This window comes from Halyomorpha halys, unplaced genomic scaffold (assembly GCF_000696795.3).
Source record: "Halyomorpha halys isolate HHAL.00 unplaced genomic scaffold, Hhal_1.1 Scaffold727.1, whole genome shotgun sequence".
Lineage (NCBI taxonomy): Eukaryota > Metazoa > Arthropoda > Insecta > Hemiptera > Pentatomidae > Halyomorpha > Halyomorpha halys.
The window spans coordinates 403,782-426,591 of record NW_027107768.1 but is presented as its reverse complement, the minus strand read 5'-3'; the positions used below and the strand labels follow the sequence as shown (position 1 = coordinate 426,591).

The 22,810-nt window shown below is 41.1% G+C and overlaps 1 protein-coding gene across 1 annotated transcript in view; it reads left to right on the top strand.

Annotated features, from left to right (window-relative positions):
- Positions 1 to 22,445, top strand: part of LOC106685735 (alpha-N-acetylgalactosaminidase) — a gene marked incomplete at its 5' end in the record, with an annotated part of 36,817 nt that extends 14,372 nt beyond the window's left edge. Inside the window, 2 exon segments of the mRNA XM_014428574.2 lie at positions 5,228 to 5,303; positions 22,120 to 22,445. Coding sequence (XP_014284060.1) covers positions 5,228 to 5,303; positions 22,120 to 22,151 — 108 coding nt within the window.
- Between the last annotated feature and the right edge of the window lie 365 nt (positions 22,446 to 22,810).

Below are 22,810 nucleotides of genomic sequence, written 5' to 3'. Positions count from 1 at the left end.
GTTGTGTAAGTAGGGAGTAAAAGGGGCTAGTTTGATAGTCCATGTGATACAGAAGATGCCCAGGGAATACCAAGGTTCGGAGATATTCTCTATAGGCTGGGTGGGGCCAGAATACTTAGTACTTTGGATCTTAAGGTGGGATATCACCAGATCAGGATGCACCCAAGAAACCAGCACAAGACCGCGTTTACTTTTGAGAGGGGCCACTAAGAGCTCACGCGGATGCCGTTTGGTTTAAAAAACGCGCCTATCACCTTCCAAAGACTTAATGGATGGTGGACCCCAGAAGAGGACATATTTGTGATGATTAGGGAGACAAAGAATCCAAGACAGTCTGATGGGCAGTATGCCGCGAAACGTCTGGCCCTCTACAACAGAATCGCCGATAAACTCAGCGAAATGATGGAGACAATTCAGGTACAGGGTCGGATGCAATTCCTATCCAGTGTACTAAAGATTCAGTTGGCAAAAAAGCTGAGGAAGAAGGAGGGAATGTCGAGAGGACGCTGAACAGGGATAGAAGGCTATGGCAAGCAAAGCCTAGAAACAGCAATCGGCGAGAGGACCGAAAGTGCCATGGGTGTGGAAAAACGGCCCGTACTCGATTTTTCAAATGCGAAAACGAGGGGCACATTGCGAGACAATGCCCTTACGTATATCGCTGACAAGGATCGGGCCAGGTGGACCCGATAAAAGTCAACGCTCAGAGTCTAAGGCTGAGAAGAGTACACCAAAGAAGAAATGATTCCGCACGTGAGTCCACAGAAATGTCGGAGGCCTGTGAGGTAGAATTAGAAGAAAATGAATCAAGAAGAGGACAGAGAAGCAGGAGGAACTTATGGATACCTACCGAAGAAGAGAGGAGAATCAGGGAGGAGATCAGAGGATCAGAGTTGCGTATCAGCAAAGAGGCCACCGCACATTAGTAAATAACAATATGAGGAGAGAATACGACGATCTGTCAATCATCCGAGTAAAAGGAGGAAGGAATAAGGTGCCTCGTAGATACAGGGAGCTCCAATACCATCGTGGACCGAGAAGTGCTGGAGAAGCAGAGTGGTGAGAGAGGGTCGCTCCTTGTCCGGGTCTGTCCGGGTCTTGTCCGGGACGTCTAGTTACCCTAGGTGGGCGCTGTAGCTCGGTTCGCCATAATCTGGGTATTATCCCACATCACAGCGTTCCCCACATATACATGGTTGATCTTTCCAAGTTTGGACGCGTCCCTCAGTGCTTTGTAAATTCACTCCTCCTTAATGCCTGGTTACGACCAATGGTAATGTTACTCTTGCCATATTCGGAACGCTCCATCTTTATCAAACTAGAGGTCCTAGTCTTCCAGATAATTTGCTGTATTTTATCACTTATTATTTCCCCCAGCTCCTTCATCTCCTGTGATCTTCCCTCCTTGTCCTCTGATGACCCTTCCCTGGTGTCTTGTCCCACCGTTTCTTGTTGTACATCCTCCCCAGGTATGCACTCACGCAGAAACTAACTCGCGTTTCCTTAAGGGCCCGCCTGGTCATCCTATAGGCGGTTTTGTCCTATAATTTGTTTTCTTCAGAATATAAATTGTTGCGGCATCCAAAGGTCCCGGGTTTCGGCACCACTTAAGTTTCTTCTGGATCAGAATAATACTAAAAGAAGGAAAAAAGGGTTTTGAAACACTGCACTCGATGGCAACTTTGATACTGAACTTTATAGAACTTTATTTATTAACCCCCTTATATATGAATTTGATCAGCAGATCTGATTTGACCTGTCAGATAACAATAGCGCTCAGGTCTTAACTCTCCCCCACCAGTTTACATTTTCCAGCAACTATCGGTATAATCTACAAATATGAAACATAATGTTAAAAGCAATATTATAATAATAAAAAAAAATTGACTGTTACCTCCTTCTCTGCCCATGTAGACATAACTAAACGCTAGGTGGTAGATTATAATAACTAAACAATAACAATAGAATAACGAAATTAATAAAATAAATGACACGAGAGCAAAACATAATAATTATACAATAAAACTCACATTTCATTACAATTGTCGACAAATCAAAACATAAAAATATACATAGAAATAAAAAAATCTTTATATATAAACCATATGTGTTAACTGGTATTGAGTTTTGATTTCCGAAAAATTGCATTTACCGGAATATAGTTGACAATAGCATTTGCTCTATTCACAGTGTCTGGCAAAATGGTGGGTTTTGCACAGAGATTTTGCTGATGCGACATGCTGTTAAAGGATATACTTTATTTTCTTGATGGGAAGCACTTTTCTCACATATATTACAAATTATAAGGTGTTTTTATAAGTTACAGCCTTAGTCAGCTATTACTTCGATGTCAGCTGACTGAGGAGATCAGCTGATCGCACGTATATAAAGAGATGTACTGAACCCAATAAAGTTAGTATGTTACAGCAGTTCACACGTGTTACATCTTATTCTTTCTTCTGTCAGATTTACATGGATGACCAGTAAGAGCGAGATTGAACACGTGCGACACTTGAATAGCGTGTTCCAGAGAATAAGACATTTTGGGCTCAAATTGTCGGGAGGGAAAGTCGGCGCTGGGGCAGGAACAAATAAAATTTCTGGGCCACACAATTTCTGGGGAGGGAGTTAAACCAGACCCGGATAAAGTTTCAGCTATCAAGAAAATGGCAGTACCTAGTGATATAAAAGGAATTCGGAGGTTGTTGGGGACTCTAAATTATTGCAGGAGGTTTGCTCCAGAAATGGAGGAGTATCTCGTTCCCCTCAACAACCTACTCAAGAAAGACAGGAGCATAATCGTCACCCCGATGATTGGTACTAGCTTTTCCAGATTTTAATCGGCAATTCACGATTACCACTGATGCGAGTGAGAATGCACTAGGAGCGGTGCAGTCTCAGCAGGGGGATGGCGGAAACCGCCCGGTGGCGTATGCCTGCAGGCGCCTTACAGAGACGGAAAGTAGATACAGCGCAATGGAGCGAGAACTCTTGGGAATAGTCGATCACTTTAGACCATATGTGTTCGGCAGAAAGTTCAAGATACATACTGACCATAGACCACTCCAGTGGGTGGGAAAACTAAAGGAATCATCAGCAAGGATAACTCGCTGGAAGGAGCTTCTAGCACAATATAACATGGAGGTTTTATATAAAACGGGCAAAGAAAATTTGTTGGCCGATTGATTGTCTCGAGCCATAACCACGAACGCCGAGGAACAAGAAAATGGGGAATCGTCCGGTGTCATGAAGGAATGGACGCCCAGAGAGGAAGACCAGAATAAAGCCGAAGAAGATGGTAGGGAAGAATCTTCGAATAACGACAGTTTGGCTGAAGAAAGACCAGGGGATAAAGAGGAAATGGAGGAAATAATTAAAGACAAGAAGAGACAAATTATTTGGAAGACGAAAACCACCGGAATCACCAATATTAAACATAGTGAGTACGGGAGAAGTAATATAACGACTATCTGGTCGGAACCAGGCGTGAAGAATGACCTGATCTGTAGAATTTTGAAGAATTCTTCGAAGCCTGGAGAAAAACATCACCTGTATGTTGGCAACGAAATCGTTTGGGAGAAGATCAAGCGGCTAAGGCGTGATGAACAGATTGGAATGGACCGGACATACATCCGTTTTAAATTGATGGTGGAAACCCTTCTGGAAGAAGAACAACAAAGAGAAGTCACCTTAGCGTATCATCAGGGAAAGACAAATCACCGGGGAATCCATGAGACTATGCAAGCGTTGAAGAGAAGATACTTTTGGTGGGGAATGAGGAAGACTATATCAGAGGTTGTAGGAAGCTGCGAGGTTTGTCTACGCAAGTGCGACACACATCTGCCTAAAGGAAGGCAGGAAAAGACACCTACCACATATGCTCCACTCAAAGATTTACAAATCGACACATTTACATGGAACATTTATTACATGTACCCCAATGGGTGACCATGATTGACCTCTTCAGTAAGGCCGCAATGGCGCACCAGGTGCTAGATAGGTCTTCAGAAGCATTATTGGCTGCTCTCCGCTTGTGGTTTCAGTTCTACGGAGTTCCCGAACGCATCTCATCGGATGGTCCACCATTCTCTTCCAAGAGAATTTGACAACTCTTTGATACGAAAGGAAATGAAGGACCTAGATGTGATATGGCACCTCAACACACCAGGACACCCCAAAAGTAGAGGAGGCGTAGAGCAGCTTCACGGAACGCTGAGCAATCACCTTCGATTGTACCAGGCAGACCAAGGGCTGGAACCGGACGTGGCAATGCCTAAGGCGATTGTGGCATACAATCATTCTGTACATACAGTTACAGGATTTTCACCATTTGAGGTACTCTTTGGGCTTCGAGGACATCAGCGGGACTACAATGGCACGGCGGCGGACGGTGAGGAGATAACCAACAATCATGTCACTAGGAAAAAGCTATGGGAAAAAGTCCGGGGAAAATTGGAGAGGGAAGAAAACAGGAGAGTAGCTCGGGAGAATTTAAACCTCACAGATAGGAAGAGAATGATAAAAATTGGGACAATTGTATATAGAAAGTTGGGATCAAACAGGGGTAAGGAGATACAGCGATACGAGGGACCATTCAGGGTGATAATAACAGAACATAATGTTATAACTATTGAGAGCATCAGAGAACCCAAAAAGCGCAGGACCGTTCATATTGAACAACTTAAAATCCCACTAACCGAAACACCTGCGCAAGAGTAATCCGGTGTGTCCTCATCTCAACTTATCTGTTGTGTTATGTTTTCTTAAGTGGAGATTAATTTTTAAACGAGGAGAGCAGCTGATCGCATGTATATAAAGAGATGTACCGAATCCCATGAATTTAGTATGTTACAGCAGTTCACACGTGTTACATCTTATTCCTTCTTCTCTTTTTTGACATTTGGCTTTCGCCGATACTTAACTTATAATTGAAAGTATAATAATAAGTTAAAATGAAAAGAAAAAAAAGGTTATTGTACGTTTATTATAATTAAGATAAGAATGTTTTTAGTATAACAATTAACTGTATTTGGGAAGAGTTTCTAAGAAAATAAGCCCATATTTATACTTCTACTTTTCAACCCACTTTTTTTATATATATATTTTTGTTTGTTTTATAATAGTGAAACTATATCTAATGAGTATGAAAATATATCATTGTAATTTAAAACGATAACAGATAAATAATATCCAATCCTTACACCATATTTATTTCTTATGTTTTCAGGATTTGTATTCTGACAAAAATCTGAATGGTGTTTATTTGCCTGCTAATAATATCTCAGTGAGAGTAAATCCTACAGGTAAATAGATTATTTTAATATTGAATAGAATACATTGTTAATTTATTTTTTTCACTAGTTATGATATCCTTGCTCAGTTAATACTTGTGTTGCTCAGTTAATGAGTCATACCAAAGCTAAGGTTCAGGTATGAATGCGGCTGAAAATCTCCTGTTCTATTTACTATAGATCAATTCTTGAGTCGGGATACCGTTGATATTGATCTTGGGCACACTCAGCCTCAAAATGTACATGTTTGTCTCTTTAAATGGTTGAGAAAATCACAAAAACAAAATATTGTATGAAACTCAATTTAGGTATTGAAGGTTGGCATATCCCTGAAATTTTAAATTTATTTGGTCAAAATCGACTTACCAGAAGTGCCACTTTATTTTATTGGATTTTACTATTAATTTTTTTAACAACCCACTCTAAAACGGCTCCAATGATTTTTATTAAACTTGTTATAATAATGTACGATGGTATTTATATATTACAGTATGTATGATATTTACCATAAATAGGTATGATGTTGTATCATTAAACTGGTATTTTTTATCAGTTTAATCATTTCTTTATTGAAATGTCTGACAGAACCTTAATGCCGAATTTTCAAAATGGCTTCCTCTCAATTTTCCCTATTTCAAATAATTAAGTAATACAAAATCTGGCGAGATGCATAACACAACTTTCACTTACCGTGTTTCATTGAGTCGCAATTAACTCTTCTTAGTGTTGAGAATATATGTGTTTAATTTGATCTGTTGGCGGCTTACCGTGTTAGACTTCACAGGAGATCTTAACAAGATATGTTCAGGCAAAGGCTTATACTAATACACTATACACACTACAATACACTACTACAATACCAGTAGTGTAGAGTATGAGGAATGAATCTGGAGTACTATCGGTAGCGGAATAAGAAACTAAGGTACCGCAGGAATGTATACTATGAATAGAAGGATGGAACCCCAGTTTTGTGTGGGGAAAGAATTCAGATGAGAAGATGAAGGTTACTTTTTATGATTTATTAACAACTCTTGTGTAATAAGTAGTAGTTATGTAATTGGACACGTTCACGGCAGAATCATATAGAAAGATAAATAAATGTAGATAGAAAAAAGCAGAATCAGAATTTGTACATTAAAGAATAACACTAAAATAAGCAAAATTTTTAAAATAAAATAAAAAAAAACAATCACATCCATACTTATTTGTACAATATTTACTCGCCCTATAGATCCGCAAGTCCACTCTATCCGGAACACATAATAAATACCGGATACCGGTATGCAAATAGACAAAATACTGTACTAAAAAAGATACTTTAGAGCAAGCTTTTTTGAAAATTCAGCGTTTAAGCTTTGCCAGACAATTTCAATGAAGATGAGACCAAGCTGGTATAAAATACCATTTAATTGTGCCAACTTATGATAAATACCATTCATTATGAAATAAATTGTACATTATTACAAGTTTAATCGAAATATTCATGATTATTTTCGAGAAAATAGCACGCACACACGAGTAGCAAGTCTCCCACCGGCGCGACCCCAGGTGGCGGATAGGGGATTCTCACCAGATATGGTGGGAACCGTGGAAATAAAATACCCGGGGTGGACCAAAACTAGAATCAAATCCAGGCGCGACGGTTCCTAGAATAGGCGGCGTGCTGGTCAGCGTCTGTTTCTCAGGCTAGAGGCGACTGTAACAAAACCTGGCAGGAGGTATAAAATGCGAAAATAAAAAAGTGTGTTATGGAAAATAACGTCAATTGGGCTACGGTGCAGGGGCACGGAACCCCAGTACTGGCGTCGGTAGGGAATGCGAAAGCGGGTTCCCAGGCGTCGTTATCGTACAACCGCAGTGCTGCAATGGTGTGAGACTTGGCCATTGTGGCATCTAATGCCACAAGACTAACCACAAACGAGGTGACGCAAAATCTTGGGAGCAAAATTAAACAGCTTCTCTCCTTCTTTCGCACCAAGAATAATGTTCATGGTAAGATAAGGAGCTTCGCATGCGAAATCCAACTATACTTAGAAAAGTTAGAAACAGCTGCCCTCCCTATCAAAACTGCAGACGACCATACCCAAACAAAGGAGGTAAGTCCACTTAGGAAGAATGCTGTTAAATCAGAGGGAACAGTAACCACACATTCTTTGGCGGGCGAAAATAGGAGGAACATGAATAATACCGCACAATCCAATGCTCAAGTTGTGCATCATAATGTAGATCGCCCTTCGAGATCTAATGCAGTTCGAGAACTGGTTGTTATCCGTATACGAGAAAGACTCAAAGTTCCAAATAAATATGGACACATAGCTCGGAACTGTGTTGGAAAGGATTGCGCCTTCCTATGTCGAAACTGTGGTAAAGCAGGTCACAAAGCTAGTTATTGTGACCAGAAATCTCAATGCGCATTATGTGCGGGAAATGGTGATGCTGACCACCCCAGGGGAAGTATTAAGTGCCCAGCTTTCCGCTCAGCATTGAAAACAATGACGCAAATCCAACAACATCGTAGATGAGGATATTCCAGTTGAATTTGAACCATGCCCAGGATCTCCTTTACCAAACGGTACGGAAACACCACATTGACGTCGCTATTCTCTGCGAACAATATAAAAATTTAGGTGGCAACTCGTGGGTAGCCGATGTCAGTGGTAAAGCTGCTATTTGGGCCTGTAATTCCCAAGCTATTCAGGAAATTAATACTATATCGCACTCCGGCTTTGTAAGGGCGAAGATCAACGACGTATACTTCTTTAGTTGTTACGCCTATCCCATTATCACAAACGAAGACTTTTCAAATTTGTTGAATCACATTGTCTTACAGGCTAGTTGCCATAATCCAGCTATCATAGCTGGTGATTTCAACGCATAGGCAACGGAATGGGGAAGTAGAATAACAAATCGACAGAATGAAGTTCTCCTGGATGCTTTCGCACAACTAAGTGATATGATCCTTAAGAACACCGGAACAAACCCAATGTTTACTAGCGCAGGAAGATCATATATCGTCGATTTGACGTTTGTGAGTGGTCGCCTGCAACGGATCGCAACTTGGAAGGTTTGTGGATTTTATACAACAGTGATCACCAGGCTATATTGATTACACTGGATACGCCTACAAGAAAGAAGAGTTTTCGATGGAGAACAATGGCTGGAATACGGAGATTTTCGATGGCATTCACTTAAATGCTCGAGGATGAGTGTGAAATGAAAGGGTCAGCTGAGGAAAAGGCGCGTATACTGAAACTGGATGACATCGCAGCCTGTGCCAATGCCCTGGATGTCAGACTGTCGAGGAAATCGCGGAACACGTGTTTTTCACTTGCATTCGGTTTGCTCGGGAGAGAAGAGAATTGCAGAGAGTGTGTGGAGGACGCGTCACACCAGAAAACGTGGTTAGCTATATTCTACTCTCAGACCAGCACTGGAACGCAGTGAAGAGATTCATCACAGTTGTCCTCAAGTCGTTTTAGTGGTTAAAAATCCCACACACGGTACGGGCCTATCCGTGTTTTTTTAAGATTTCCACCGACCCTCGTAAAAAAACACAAAAAAAAACACAAGCTCTTCTCGTAACTAGCATGAACCAAACGGAGTTCATCACCGTCAGGGTAGTTAGGCACGTCTCAATGTTCATACGGAGTATATATTAGCACAAGTCTGATAAACTAGCATCTTTTTCGGGACGTTTTATTTCAAACGTTGGAGGTCCCTGAGAAAGTAGCCGAAGGCTTCTTGCTACTGTTGTTCCCTCCATTATGTTATATGCAGCTCCGATTTCGAAAGAAGCTATGGTTACCAAATCATAAAGGAGACAGAAAGATGGCTTCAGTTTATCGCAGAGTTTCTTTAAGGACAGTTAGTGCTTTTCTACTTGTGTCCTACAAAGCAATGTAACTAACCCACCAGATAACGTTGTAAGCAACATGCTGCGATCAGATCTGCTTTGGGGCGCAGTGAAGAGATTCACCAAAGTCGTCCTAAAGAGATTGAAAGGGCTAGAAGGCTTGACTGTCATGGAAACGTGAAAATTGTGCTACGAAAACGAGGTGGCACTCAGTCAAAGGAGAAAGCAGTTATGAGATATAGTTTGGAAAAAAAATTGTGAGCTCACGAATTAATCAAGACCGAGAATCTTCATAAAACGATTAAAGGTGAAGTGATCTCAATCCGGACGCTGTATGATCAAGTATCGAGAATTGATGAAAATCCAGAACGGTTATTAGCTGGAAACAGTTGTGGAACTCAGACTAAGTCGAGTTTGCGACCTCAACATGAAGAGTCTCGACTATTAACATCAGGTATTCGAGAGGAAACTGATGAAGACAGGATGATAACTAACGGCCAGGAAAAAACAGATGTCTCAGCTACGGGTAAAACGAATTCAGGTAATGAACCTGTTAATCAATGGCAAAGGGTGAAAAAGAAAAGGAAAAAAAAAAGAACAAAGAGCAGAGGATCAAATAGGAATAAAACCTGCCCAACCAGATGCTTTAATGGTAATGGCAAAGCAGGGCTTATTTTCTGCCAAACTAAAAGATGATCCTGATCTCCGGAATATTGGAAATAACGTGCAAAAAATTCGAAAGTGTAGCATGGATAATCTCTTTTTGGTTTTGGATGGAAAATCAAAAGAAAAGATGGAACAAATTCGTACTGTGATAACAAAGAAAACGACCTACAAAGCGGAAGAGAGACTCTTGCATTTGAATTAGAAGACCTCGCTGAACTTAAATCACTTCACAAGGCTTACGTTAGCAAATAGACAGCAGTAGTTGTATTTTCTACAGAACTGGCAAGAAAAGCTATAGAAAAGGGGAGCATCCGAGTTGGTGGGATACACAGCCGGGTAAGTGGAAAAAATTATCCCCAGACAAGCCGCAGATACTTCGACTATGGTCACTTGATGATATAATTTAAGGGACCTGAATGAACAAAACTCTGTTTGAGCAGCAGAAACAGCAGGGACCCAACAGGCAACTTTATTTGCCTAATCTATCAGTGTGCGGTTTGAAGCAATTACTAAGCCCCGAAAATGAGGTTTTTTAAACCTTAACCAATGCGAAGTTGCCCGGGTCCTCTGCAGGCAAACTATCAGGGAAACGGACACCGACGTTGCTGTATTATGCGAGCAGTATAGAGACGTCAATGAGCCCTGGATGGAGGACCTTAGTGGTTGAGCAACGAATAGTAGTGCACGACGAGAGAAGGCCAGCGCTCCGAGAAGAATCTAAGCATAGGTACTGGGTATATCGAAATTGAGTGCATTGCAAAAGAAGAAATCGTGGGACGAATTTATTTCACAGGAATCAGAGAAGAATCTCTGGGGTATCCCATGTAGGGTGGCATGGGCAAGGTTAAGCCGTTACAGTTGATGGCGGCTATTAGAGTGAGAACTGCCCAAGCAACCACCCTGGAGGAACGAGGTATATAGACTACAATAGGCTGCAAAGATGTATATAGACTATACATCCCTAGGGATGATCCGTCCCAGGATAGTGAAGATGATGGAATGGTTAGACGCACTAGGTTATACCCACCAGGTACCGACCAATGTCCACCATGGGATATATGGCATCTTTGTCTAGCCGTCGACAGGCAAATGTTTGGAAGAGCTCCAGGACTGAATAGCATAGAAGCTGCAATCTTCAAGAACAGTGTCCCTTATATCGAGGAGGAGTTGTCGAATATATTCAACGAGTGTTTGGATAAGGGACACTTTCCAAACAAGAGAAGGATCGCAGACTTGAGACTGCTCAACAAGAGAGGTGACAAGCGCATAAGGAAACGCCAAAAGCCTACCGACCTATATGCCTCCTCCCAGTAGCTATTAAGGTTCTGGAGCACATGGTCGCCATAGCCTTAGACCAATCCTAAGTGCTGCAAGACATCCATGGCAATTTGGATCTACCCGTGGCAAGAGAACTCCGGATGCGCTGCTGAGAGTGCGTAGGGACGTGGAGAAGAGGGCGGAGAAATACGTGTAATCTATATTCCCCTGTAGGTAGTTACCTCAATAACAGGAGTGCCAGGATAAGGGTAACTATTACGAAGTTGAGAGAAAAATCGAAAGAGGATGTCCGCTAGGTTCGGTCCTAGGTCCAGCTCTATGGAAGCTTATATTCGATGAGTTCCTTGTCACAGTCTACGCCAGCGATCATCGTGGCCAAGAGTAGTAAAACCTGACAGAAGCAGACAGGTGCGCCAGTCTCATAAGAGAATGTTGTCCAATCACCGCAGTCTGAGAATCAAAATCTGCAGTGATCGACTTTTTATATGAAATACTGGTTCTGAATTATAATGAAGTGGACTATATTTGGTGGTTTTAATATAATGAGACAAGGTTAATAATGATGTGCCTCTATTCTGCATGACTTAGACCTTAGATGTATGGTTTGACCAAAAAGGTTACAATGCTAATATTAGTTAGGCTAGTTAGATAAATTTTGATTATGGAATACATTAATGAAAGATATTACAATTTACTTGATGGTTGGTTACTGATGTGGAGCTTCTGTAGATCTTGGAGGTTATCTCTTGTTCTGTTTTCAGTGTTGTCATCTTGTCTCTGTTCCCAGCCTGGCTGTGTTGATCAAACTATTCAATCACCCTGAGTGATAGCTGACGACCAGCAAAATGTAGTTGCCCTAGGTAGCCTGTGGGTTCATCCATGGGTTAGTTCTCCCCCATATGTGGTACCTGTTCACTGTCTCAAGGGGTACTTGTCCACACTGTGGGTACTTAACTACTCAGCTACTTCTTTTTTCTCCCACAAGATGGCAGTATTTTCAGCTGACCTTAAATATGTTTTACGGGGCTTCCGTAAACAAGTGGTGTGTGAAGAGAAAGTTGAGTAAGGCAGCAGTTAAGAATCAGGCCATACTCATAAGAGGCTCCACGGACAGGGCTCATCCTATTACCCTGGATATCCAAGGAGAGAGGGTTAGCCCAAGTCCGGGTGAGGAGGTGACATATCTTGGTGTGAGGATAAGGAGAACATTTGATGCCACTTCTCACCTGGAGTATCTAAAGGACAGGTTGACCCTGTCACTCAATGGATTAAGCAGGATAGGGGGTGCTTTTTTGGGGCCTCAGGTACCCTGCAACAATAATCATGTATAAAGGTGTGATCTTGGGTCTACTTGGAGAAAATTCTTCCCCACTGTGCTTTCTGGATTGAAGGCTAAGTGAGTCCTCCCGGACAAATGGGTCTCACAGATCCTAACAGGACACGGTGGGTTCCGGGGAAAGCTGCTTAGCTTTAGAAAGAACATCGACCCTTGGTGTCCCACGTGCGTAGTTCCTGAAACAGCAGAAAAGGTAGTAGTATATTGCTCCGCCATGGAAGGATACCAAGCCAGGCTGTCGAAAAAGACCAGGATTTTCGCCCAGGTCGAGTCTGACTTTCCCCGTTTGATGGAAGTCCTCTCCTTCTTCAGGGAGTTTATTTACGGGTGGAAGGAGGTAGTGGTCCCCACTCATTTCACAATGGGAAGGGCTTGACCACCCGACATCGGCGAGCCACCGGAAGAAGAGGGAGCTGACCAGGAGAGAGACCAGGAGGGCTGGACCAGGCTGGTAAACTGCTGAAGGCAACCGGACGGGTGCAGTGGACAAGGTGCAGCCGCATCAGTAAGGAGCTTAACGCGCTGAGCTGCACTACAATTAAAATTGTTCCCTATAATAATCAAAATAACCCCCCCCCCTAACATTATAATTGTACAATAATAATTTTGTAAAATAAAAAAAAAAATTGTTGATTTTTGGGAGGAGTGGCTCACGCAAACCCCAGCGCACTACACCACTGCTGCCGCACTACGTATGCCATAAATGGCAAGGGAGAGGAATTTACAAAAAGAAAAAAATACGTGAGGATGGCCTGAAAAACAATTATGGCCAGACTGAAAAGTTCGAACTTGTCGACCCCGAGCTCTCTTGAATTGGTAGAAAACAAGTAGTGGCCATCTATCCGCCAACCTTCAAGAGCTTCAAATCCTCCTCTACATCGTCCAGCCATCTGATCCGGGGGCGTCCTTTTTTCCGTTTTCCATCTGGTTTGCCATAAACCAACTTTTTGGGTATCCTTTTATCAGACATCCTCTCACCGTATCCTAACCATCTTATTCTTGCGCTTTTAACTAAAACCACGATACTAGGTACCCCGAACAGATTTATCAGTTCCTCATTCCTTCTTCTATTCCAGACTACATTCTCCGAGACTCCTCCCCATATTCTTCTCAGTACTTTTCTATTCCAGGTGTTCAGCATATGTTCTGCTTTTCTTGTCAAGGGTCATGTTTCTCTCCTATAGATCACTACTGGCCTTGCGATGGTTTTGTAAATGACCACTCTCATTTTGTTAGATAGAGCTCTAAACATCAGTATTTTCTGCAGTGAGAGATAACATCCTTCTCCTACCATAATTTCCTTCCCATCAACCGTTGTGTTTCTATAATCTCGCGTGCGCCCTCGTAGACCAAAAAGAATTTCGACGGGAGAGAATTTCCCGTAACCGTGTGAACGGAGTGGTTGTAGACCGCTATCGCTCTCATCATAGCTACATCTGGTTCCAGGCCCTTTTCCAGTTGGTAAACCCTCAGATGGTCACTTGAAGTACTGTGGAGCCTCTCTATACCCCAAAACTGGAACCATACACGCAGAGCTCCCAGCACCACCTCCGCTGATTTCTCTTGAATCAGGTGTGCCATGGCCGCTTTACTGAAAAGATCGAACACCGTAACCCACTTGTAGCTTCTCCAGGTGAAGGTGTCGATCTGCAAGTCTGTGAATGGAGTGTTCGCGGTGGCTGTTTCCTCTTGCGCTACCTAGGGTGGGTGCTTATCATACTTGGAGCCCAGGCATACGTTGCATTTCTCAATGGTTTCCTGAATAGTTTTCCGCATCCCCCCGACGAAGAGTTTGGTAGGTCTCGTTTAGGCCGCTGTGATTGGTCTTCCCCTGATGGTACGCCAGGGTGACCTCCTTCTGTTACTCCTCATCACGGAAGGTTTCCACCATCGTCGTACAATGAATGAAGGTTCGGTCCACGCCTATTTGTTCCCATTTAACACATCAATCTGCTCCATTTCTGTCGATCTTTCCTCGGTCGAACTTTCTTCTCCGGATTGTGTTTCGTTGTCGCACTCCGGTTTACTTAGCGTTTCCTCCTCTCCCGGCGTCCATTCTCTCAATCGAATTTATAGTGATCGCCCAAGACAGCCAACCCTAGTTATATGATTATTTGGGTTTATCCCAGCATTGATTTCTCAGCAGACAACTTCAACCCGAATTTCCTAACCTGTTGGAGCACTATATGTAAGTGGGGCACATGCTCTTCCTCGGTTTTGTTGAACACTAGAAGGTCGTCCATGTACACCTGGCACATGGACTCATCGATTCCTCGCTAAAACTCAGTCCATCAACCGCTGAAACGTGATGGGGGCATTTTTCAGACTGAAGGGAATCCTTGTGGATTCGTAATGCCCTCTTTCGAATGTAAAGACCGTTTTATGCTGGTCTTCAGGGTGCATTTTGATTTGGTGGTACCCGGCTTTCAAATCCAGGGTACTGAAGAATGTCGCCCCACCTAGTCCAAAATATCCAAGATATCTTCTAATCTCGGTATAGGATACCCCTCGTCCACCGTATTGTCTTTGAGGCTTCGGTAACCAATCACCACCTTATAACACTACCTCTTTTACGTACGTCACTTTCTACTGTTTCAAGGGGATTTCATGGAGGGTTTGTCCTGTCGCTCCAACAAGTCTCCTTTTTTAAAGAAAATATCTGAGTATTCCCTATTAATTTTCTTTCTTCAATCCCCCCCTCCCTGAATTGCTCCTATCCTTTTCCTCTCCTCTAGGCAAAGTTCCTTGCAGCTATACCTCCACTTCCCTAACCGAATTTGCCATTGACCCTTGGTGTTCCTAATCCGCTTTTCCCTGCAGATAATAATAATCTTTATTTATTCTGGGATTGATCCCTTTAGAATAATGTACAGGTGTCAAAATTAGGCTTCAGAGACTTAGAGTGAAATACAAAATAAAAATGAAATTATAAAACGTCATAAAATATAATAAAATAATGAATTTAAAAACATAAAAATGAACAACAATAATTAACAGAACATATAAAATAAGAATAGAATAAATAAAGTAAAATCATATCTCATATCATAAAACATAAGATGACAAACACTTCTGATACTAAGTAATAGAAAAAACATCAAATATAATTAAACTAAAACTAATAAATGGAATGGTACAGTTTCTGCTTATGTACATATGTACAAGAATAAACAAAAATCTGAGACATTAAGTACAGAAATATATAAATCTTGTTTGAAATTTTCAATTGTTATTCTTCCGGAATTGGGTGGACAGAAGGTGATCGAAGATACGGGATTTGAAGGTTGGAAGGGTATTAGAACTACGAGGGAATAGAATTCATCCAGGAACGGATGATGAAAGATCTACCAAAGGCTGCGGTTCAATGGGCACTTAAATATAAGTCTGAAGGCCGTGAGCAGGTATTGCGGGAATGCACTGAGGATTTAAATTCAAGCATATCACAGATGTACGATGGACGACGGGATTGGATAATTTGGTAGAGGAAGGAAGTAAGAAAATATTTACGAAGGAAGGAGGGGTAAAGCCACTTCAATTATTCATAAAATCGGGTGACAGAGGCGTCCCTGGGAACCCCAATGATTAATCATACAAAGCAATTAATTAACTGTTTTAATTTTGTTTCGAGATCCCCAGAGACACCCCCGTAAACTAATTTGATTAAAGTCTTCGTGAAGCATCTCTGTGACAGCCAGTAGATCAGAAGGTGGGAAGAAAATTTGGATTATTTGGATAAATTTGGAAATCATCAGCATACAAACGCTCACTACCATGTCGGATAAGGAGGGGAAGGTCATTGATCTAGATGGCAAAAAGGGTGGGGGAAAGCGATGAACCCTGGGGGACACCACAGGTAAGGGGTCGAGTCAATGATGGTGGCTTATATGGAACCATTACGTACTGGGAGCGATCGGAGAGGAAGGATTGAATCCAGCACTGTTGGATAGAGGAATATTTCGTAGTTTGTTAAGAAGGATGTTGTGGTCAACCATGTAAATGTTTTGGGGAAATAAAGAAGGATCAGGATAGTTAGGTTTTGGTTTTCCATGGCAGTTTGGAGGTCGTGGGTTATTTTAAGGAGAGCGGATTGTGTTGAATAGCCAGGTCGAAAGTCCGATTGTAGAGGATTGATGAGGGAACGTTCTACGTGGAAGTTTGAGAGTTGGTTTTGAACAAGGCTTTTTAACGGTTTAGGAAGGGAGAGAGGAGAGAAATAGGAAGGAAGTGATTAGGTGAAGAAGGATTTCGGATTATATTTAATGGTCGAACTAAAGCGGTTTTCCAACGAAAAGGAAATGTGGCATTTTACAAGGAATAATTATATATATGATAAAGTACGGGAATAAAGACAGGGAGACAGGATTTAATCAACTTCAGAGGAATGTTGTCCGGTCCATGATAGCTGGTATGGGATCTTAAAATAATTCTTCGCAATTTATGTGAGAAAAAAAGAAGTTTTCAGGATTAAAGGTGTTATTTGGAATTTCAGGAAATACTGATGGATGAGTAGCATGGCATGTGAAATGATTGTTGAGATCATCAGGTGTTATTGGAAGTGAGCTAAGGTTTTTGGATTCTGGTAGGGATAAATTTCAGAGTATTTTCCACTTGGATTTGGGATCGGGAACATTGGAGAGGGCGTGGTGAATGTGGATTTAGAACGTCGAACTCCTAATTAGGTTGCATTACGGAGTAGTTTAAAATGTGTATAATCTGCAGACAGGCAGGTACGACGAAATTTGCGTCTAGCTGCTTCTCTTTGTTTTATCTTTGCATTTATTTCTGAAGTAAGCCAAGGTGCAGTTGGACGGCGTAAGGTTCGGGTTCTTAGAGGAGCATGGATGTCTAAAATAGATTGAAGATGTGAATTGAGGGTGGGTACCAGAGGGTCGATGGAATTATAGGAGTGTATAATGTCCCACTGAACGGAATCAAGATCAGGTTGAAGGGATTCATAGGAAAGGAGATTACGATATGATATGATTTTAGGAGTAAAGCATTTGACTGGTAGGTCGTACATTATTTGGATCAAACTTGAGATGAGAGGAAGGGAACGGGGTGCTGGGAAGAGGAAAGGATTTTTACAGGAGAGTCACAGATAAAAAGGTCTTACCAGGTGTCAGAGGATTGTGTGTGATGTGTTGGAGAAAAAGGAACGAGGTAAAGATTGAGGGATAATATTACATCAGGAAGATAGGATTTATCACTGGATTGAGAGAGCTTGTTGGTGTTGAGATCACCAGTGAAAATAATATAGGAATAAGTGAAAACGATTTGGACAAGATCGAAGGTGTTATCGAGTGGAACTCGGAGAGATCAATAAACGATGGAAAATAACACGGGAGAAGATATGGTTGCAATTTCGACAAACATGTATTCTGCATGAGGAGAAGGGAAAAAAGCAGGATTTTGACCTTAAGACATGAACATACAACCCAACACCACCTCCAGTGGGATCGGATCTGTCATGGCGAAAGAAAGCGTAATTGGGAATAGAAACTTGAGAGGAAGGAATAAATGGTTTAAGCCACGTTTCGTATACAGCTATAATGTGGTAAAAATTATCGAGGAACTACTGTTTAAATTCATCGAAGTAAGCAATAAGGGATTGTGCATTAACGTGACAGGAACTGAGGACATTAGTCATAACTGTGAGGTGATAAATTGAAAAGTAAGAAGAAGGATAAAGGTTGAGGGATAGAGAATAACAATATTTTATATACTGTTACAATTATATAGAGTGTAACAAAAATAAGCAATTGAAGATAAATTGTTGCTTGATTTATCGAAATTTGGAAAAAAAATAGTCAAGGAAGATTGAGAAATAAAAAATAATAAGAGAAAATTGTATATGTGCTATTATTAAAATGTTGAAAAAAATTAAAATAAAATATCTTCTATGAAAAAAAAGAAAATGATAACAATATTGTGGTGACTTGGATACCGAATTCAACTGAAGATGTCCCAGTCCTGGTCTTGCCTATTGCGACCGCTGGGTAGCTATCGGACTGCCTGCACCTGACCCTACCTCCGCTGAACCAGACGTATTTGATTTTTGCCACTTTCTGCTTCTGCCTGGCTAACCAGTAGAGGTGCTTGTTGGCGGGCGTCTTTGCTTCGCTCATATATACGCGGTGCGCGTCGTTTTTATCCCAACCTGTGGTGGCGAGTTAAGAAATCCCTTCTGGCTCTTCTTTGCCGCACCAGCTCATCTATTATTGTTTGTCGGACGAATCTCACTGTGATAGGGCCCGGCGATACCTGAGCCGTAACGCGTGGTCCAGATCGTCCGGCAACGCCTAGGCCTGCACCAATACTGAGAACCGTTCCTACTACAGTCTCTCCCTGCTTCTCGGAAATTCCCCTAATCTCTACAGAATTATTTAGGTGATTCTGTTCCGCCTGATTAATTCTAGCTTCAAGGCCACATATTTTAGCTTTAAGTTGTTGTTTTCTATGGATAGTTCTTCAATTTTATTCTTCTGCTGGTCTAGGAGGGCTTCAATCTTCTCCAGCCGTTCTAAATTTTCGAAAGACCTCCGACTGCTTCTGAAGAGTGTCCTTTATATCTTTGAGCTCATCGATGCCCTGGAGCTTTCATTTCTCTAACCTCCTCGATAAGCCCCTTTAAGAGATTAATCATGGTGCTAGGCATCATTTCCTTCAGCACACATCTATTTTTTATGAATATCTGGTTCAGAGCTTGATAGTTTTACGCATTTATTGTGATATAAACTCTGACAGGTTATGCATGAAATTTTCATTTTTTCGTCTCTTGAAATAGCTTTATTGCAGGTCTTCCAATTACCATCTTGAAGACAAATAAATGAATAAAATTAAAAAAAAAAAATTAATGAGTTTAAAGGACTTGAAGGAGGCAAATAAAAATATAAAAAAATATCCTGTGAGATCACTCCTCACAATGCCCTGATGTTCGGGGGGCATCTTTTCCACGATGTAGACCAGTAAGGTCTCTGCCCCAATCCCCCAAATACCTAATTCCACATCCGCCTCCCCCTCTACTGTACAGGGCCCACCCAAGGTGTTTAACTGATATTGACGTACCTGAATATCAATCTGGAATTCTCTCTCTCCTCCGCACAGCTTTCTCAGCGCCTTCCGGCTCAGGATAGTATGAGAACTACCAGTGTCGACCAGGCATCACACGCCGCTCACTCAGATGATAGGCAGACCCCTGCTCTCATCTGTGATATTGTAAATCTGTAGTGTGCGCTCGCCCCTCTACTGGCACCCTCCTCAACTCTCCTTTTCGGGATCTTCTTCCTTCTAATGCTCGTCGCCAGCTGCTGGTTGGAGGTTTATTCCTCCGTTCACCAAATCTAATATCCTGAGAGGTTGCTGCTCTCACTTTCAGTTTAGCCTACATATTGGCGTGAGCATCCGAGTGTTCTCTGGTAGCGGGGGTAGCACCGGAACCGCCGCCGGGACTGCCGGGACAGCCGGGGCTGCAGGAACTCCAGGAACCTCCAGGAAGGTTGCGCCACCGGGATCTGTAGAACTGGCAACTTCACTGCAGGTTGTGGTTGTGGTTGACCATCACCATTAACCATCTTGGTCAGTAAAAATAAAAATAGTGACAATATAAGAGAAATAAAAGAAAATAAAACCGGAGGAAGAATGAGAAAAAAAAATCCTTAATGAGAGAACAAGAATTAAAAAAAAAATATTCAATCAGTGAACAAAGTTTTCGTGTCTCGGCACCACTTACGAGCGCTTGGACTGAATGACTTAAAACAAAAGGGAACAGAATTATAACGCACGCTTACTAGAATGATACTGCCTTTATTCTATCTGTAATGCTCCTATGCATTATCAGTGCTTATTTACATAGTGAGTTAGGATTAAGGTTGTATAGAGGCGTTCTCCTACCATAACTTCTATAATTATCACATGTCATGAGCTTCCACTTCTTCTGCACCATCCTGCGCCTTACCCAGGAGGTTATCTAGATTCAAGCTTTCTTCATTGGCTCTTTATTTAGCAATTGACTGAAATACTGGCCCTACCTTTCAACAATTGACTTCTTTTTCCCAATAAGCTCACCTTCCTTCCCTTTACATAATCCAGTTTTGGCTTGGAATCCCTTTTTTATTTATTTGACACCCTTATGAACCTTTCTTGATTCATTTTTCTCCCAGGATTCTTGCAACTTTTTAAGGTTTTCCTTTTCCTGTGCTCTCTTCTTCTACCTGCATAGTTTTTTGCTTCTCTCCTCTTTGTCATAAAATCCCGTATACTTCCTCTGGTCTTTCTTTTTATCATATTTAACCTCGCCTTATTTCGTTCTTCCAGAGCTCTCCTACACTCTTTGACAAACCATACGTTTCAGGGAGCGGGTTCCTTCTTCCCTGGTATCTCACTTGCGCTTCCTATCAAAACATTTTTCCATTTATCATTCATAGTTGTGTTATGTGCAATTTCATTTTCTCTCAATCGTTCCCTTATTTTGTTTTTGAATCCTTTTGCTACTCCACTCTCGAGCAGCTTTCCTGAGCTGTAGGTATGTACCCTATCCAATATAGTGCACCTTCTCATAGCCAGCTTTTGTCGATACCAGACTTTTACCATGTGGTGACCCGTATCCTTTAAACAACCTTACATTTCTGATATCTGATGCATGTCTAACCACTATGAGAACATGATCTATTTGGTTTCTGGTCAGATCATCCGGCGAAATCAACGTCTCTTTTTGTATTTTTTTATGTGGGAATGTAGTGCTACTAATGACCAGTCCCTTTTCCATTGTAAAGTTAATTATGCGATGGACATTATCATTCTCAAGGCTGAGAAACCAATTCTCAGGCCATATGGACATTATCATAGAGAAGTCATGCTTACTTCCTCTGCCTATGGTAGATCTAACTACCTCTTCATTACCTATCATAGCATTCAAGTCATGATAATTTTTACATCGTTCCTCGGGATTAAGTCATATTCTCTTTCCAATGTATCATAGAAAATATCCTACGCCTCCTTTTCCCTGTCTTCTGTAGGAGCATGTAGCATCGTGATTTTGAAAAAAACCTTCCAATAAGTCGTATTGGATTCGCATAAGTCCCAAATTCTTTCATCGATTTAAACTGAGGTTTCAGTACTTTCAGTAAAAAATAATTTTTAGATGATAACAGTATACTAAATTACATGACAGCTGGTTCTGGTTTTTCTGATGGTTAGGGATCTAATTTTATAGATAGAACATAATAAAGGCATTGACTTTCTGATAAAAAAAAAAAAAAAAGCCAATTTCATTATAATTAATATGAATTTAGAAAGAAATTCAAAGTTCAAAAATGAACTTCCAGTTTTTTTAGCCAGCTACTATCATTTGATGACAAAAAGTTTCTTTCTGTAGAAAGAAAACAAGTGTCACTCTGAACAAAAACGAGGAACTTTCTTCAAATGAAAAAAGTGATATTGAACTAATTATTTTTTTCATTTTTTATTAATTCACATTCTTAATGTATGTTGTGTTCGCATCCGCCCTTAACCGCCAGGTTCCCTCGAATCGAAAGTAAGGTACACACTTTATGAGCTGGATATGCCCAAGGAGAATCTTACATGCCGATTATATAGTCTCAACCCCTCATAGCAATTAAAATGAGTGTATTAATGTCTATACTATATATTTTTTTTTAATTTGTGAAAAATTATCGGACTTTTAATTTCTGTTTCAGGCGTCGTGTTTCTCAAAGCTACTCCACAATAATGAAGAACGAAATATGAAAGTTGGTTAAGTATATAGTTTGCAAAATCTAAAGAAAATCAAATAAATTAGTTTAATATATTTTAAAAGAATTCAGATTTTTGATATAATAAAATCAAAAATCAGTTTTTTTTTTTCAATCAAAAATCCACATTACTTTGGATGTAGCTCGATTTTATGCTTGTCAAATACAAGTGCTTGTCCCGATTCATTCCACAGATATGTATTCCTTGTTATTTTCTATTGTATACTGAATTTTTATATAAAATCATATTGTTAATAAAAATTTTAACAAAAGTGTTATTATTGAATGAAAGCCTCTGAGGTCTCAATACTGCGTGTTCAATTATTAAAAGTTTGAATTGGTAAGTAGGACAGATATAGATATGGATGATACAGAGCTAGGATCCGATGTGCCAGCAACATCAGTCTAATATTGACACTGACCAAACCGAAAGGGAACGAGACCTCCGCCACTTCTGGAACTGAGGCAATATATTAAGGAATGTGCTAGTGTAAGAGGAGGGTACCAGTTTCCAATGTTCGTGGAAAAGGCTGACAAACCAATTATCAGGCCATATGGAAAAGAAAGGTAGAAAGCTAAACAAGCATAAAATCTGCTAAGCCCCATATTGAGAGCCGTTCTACAAATATATATTTAT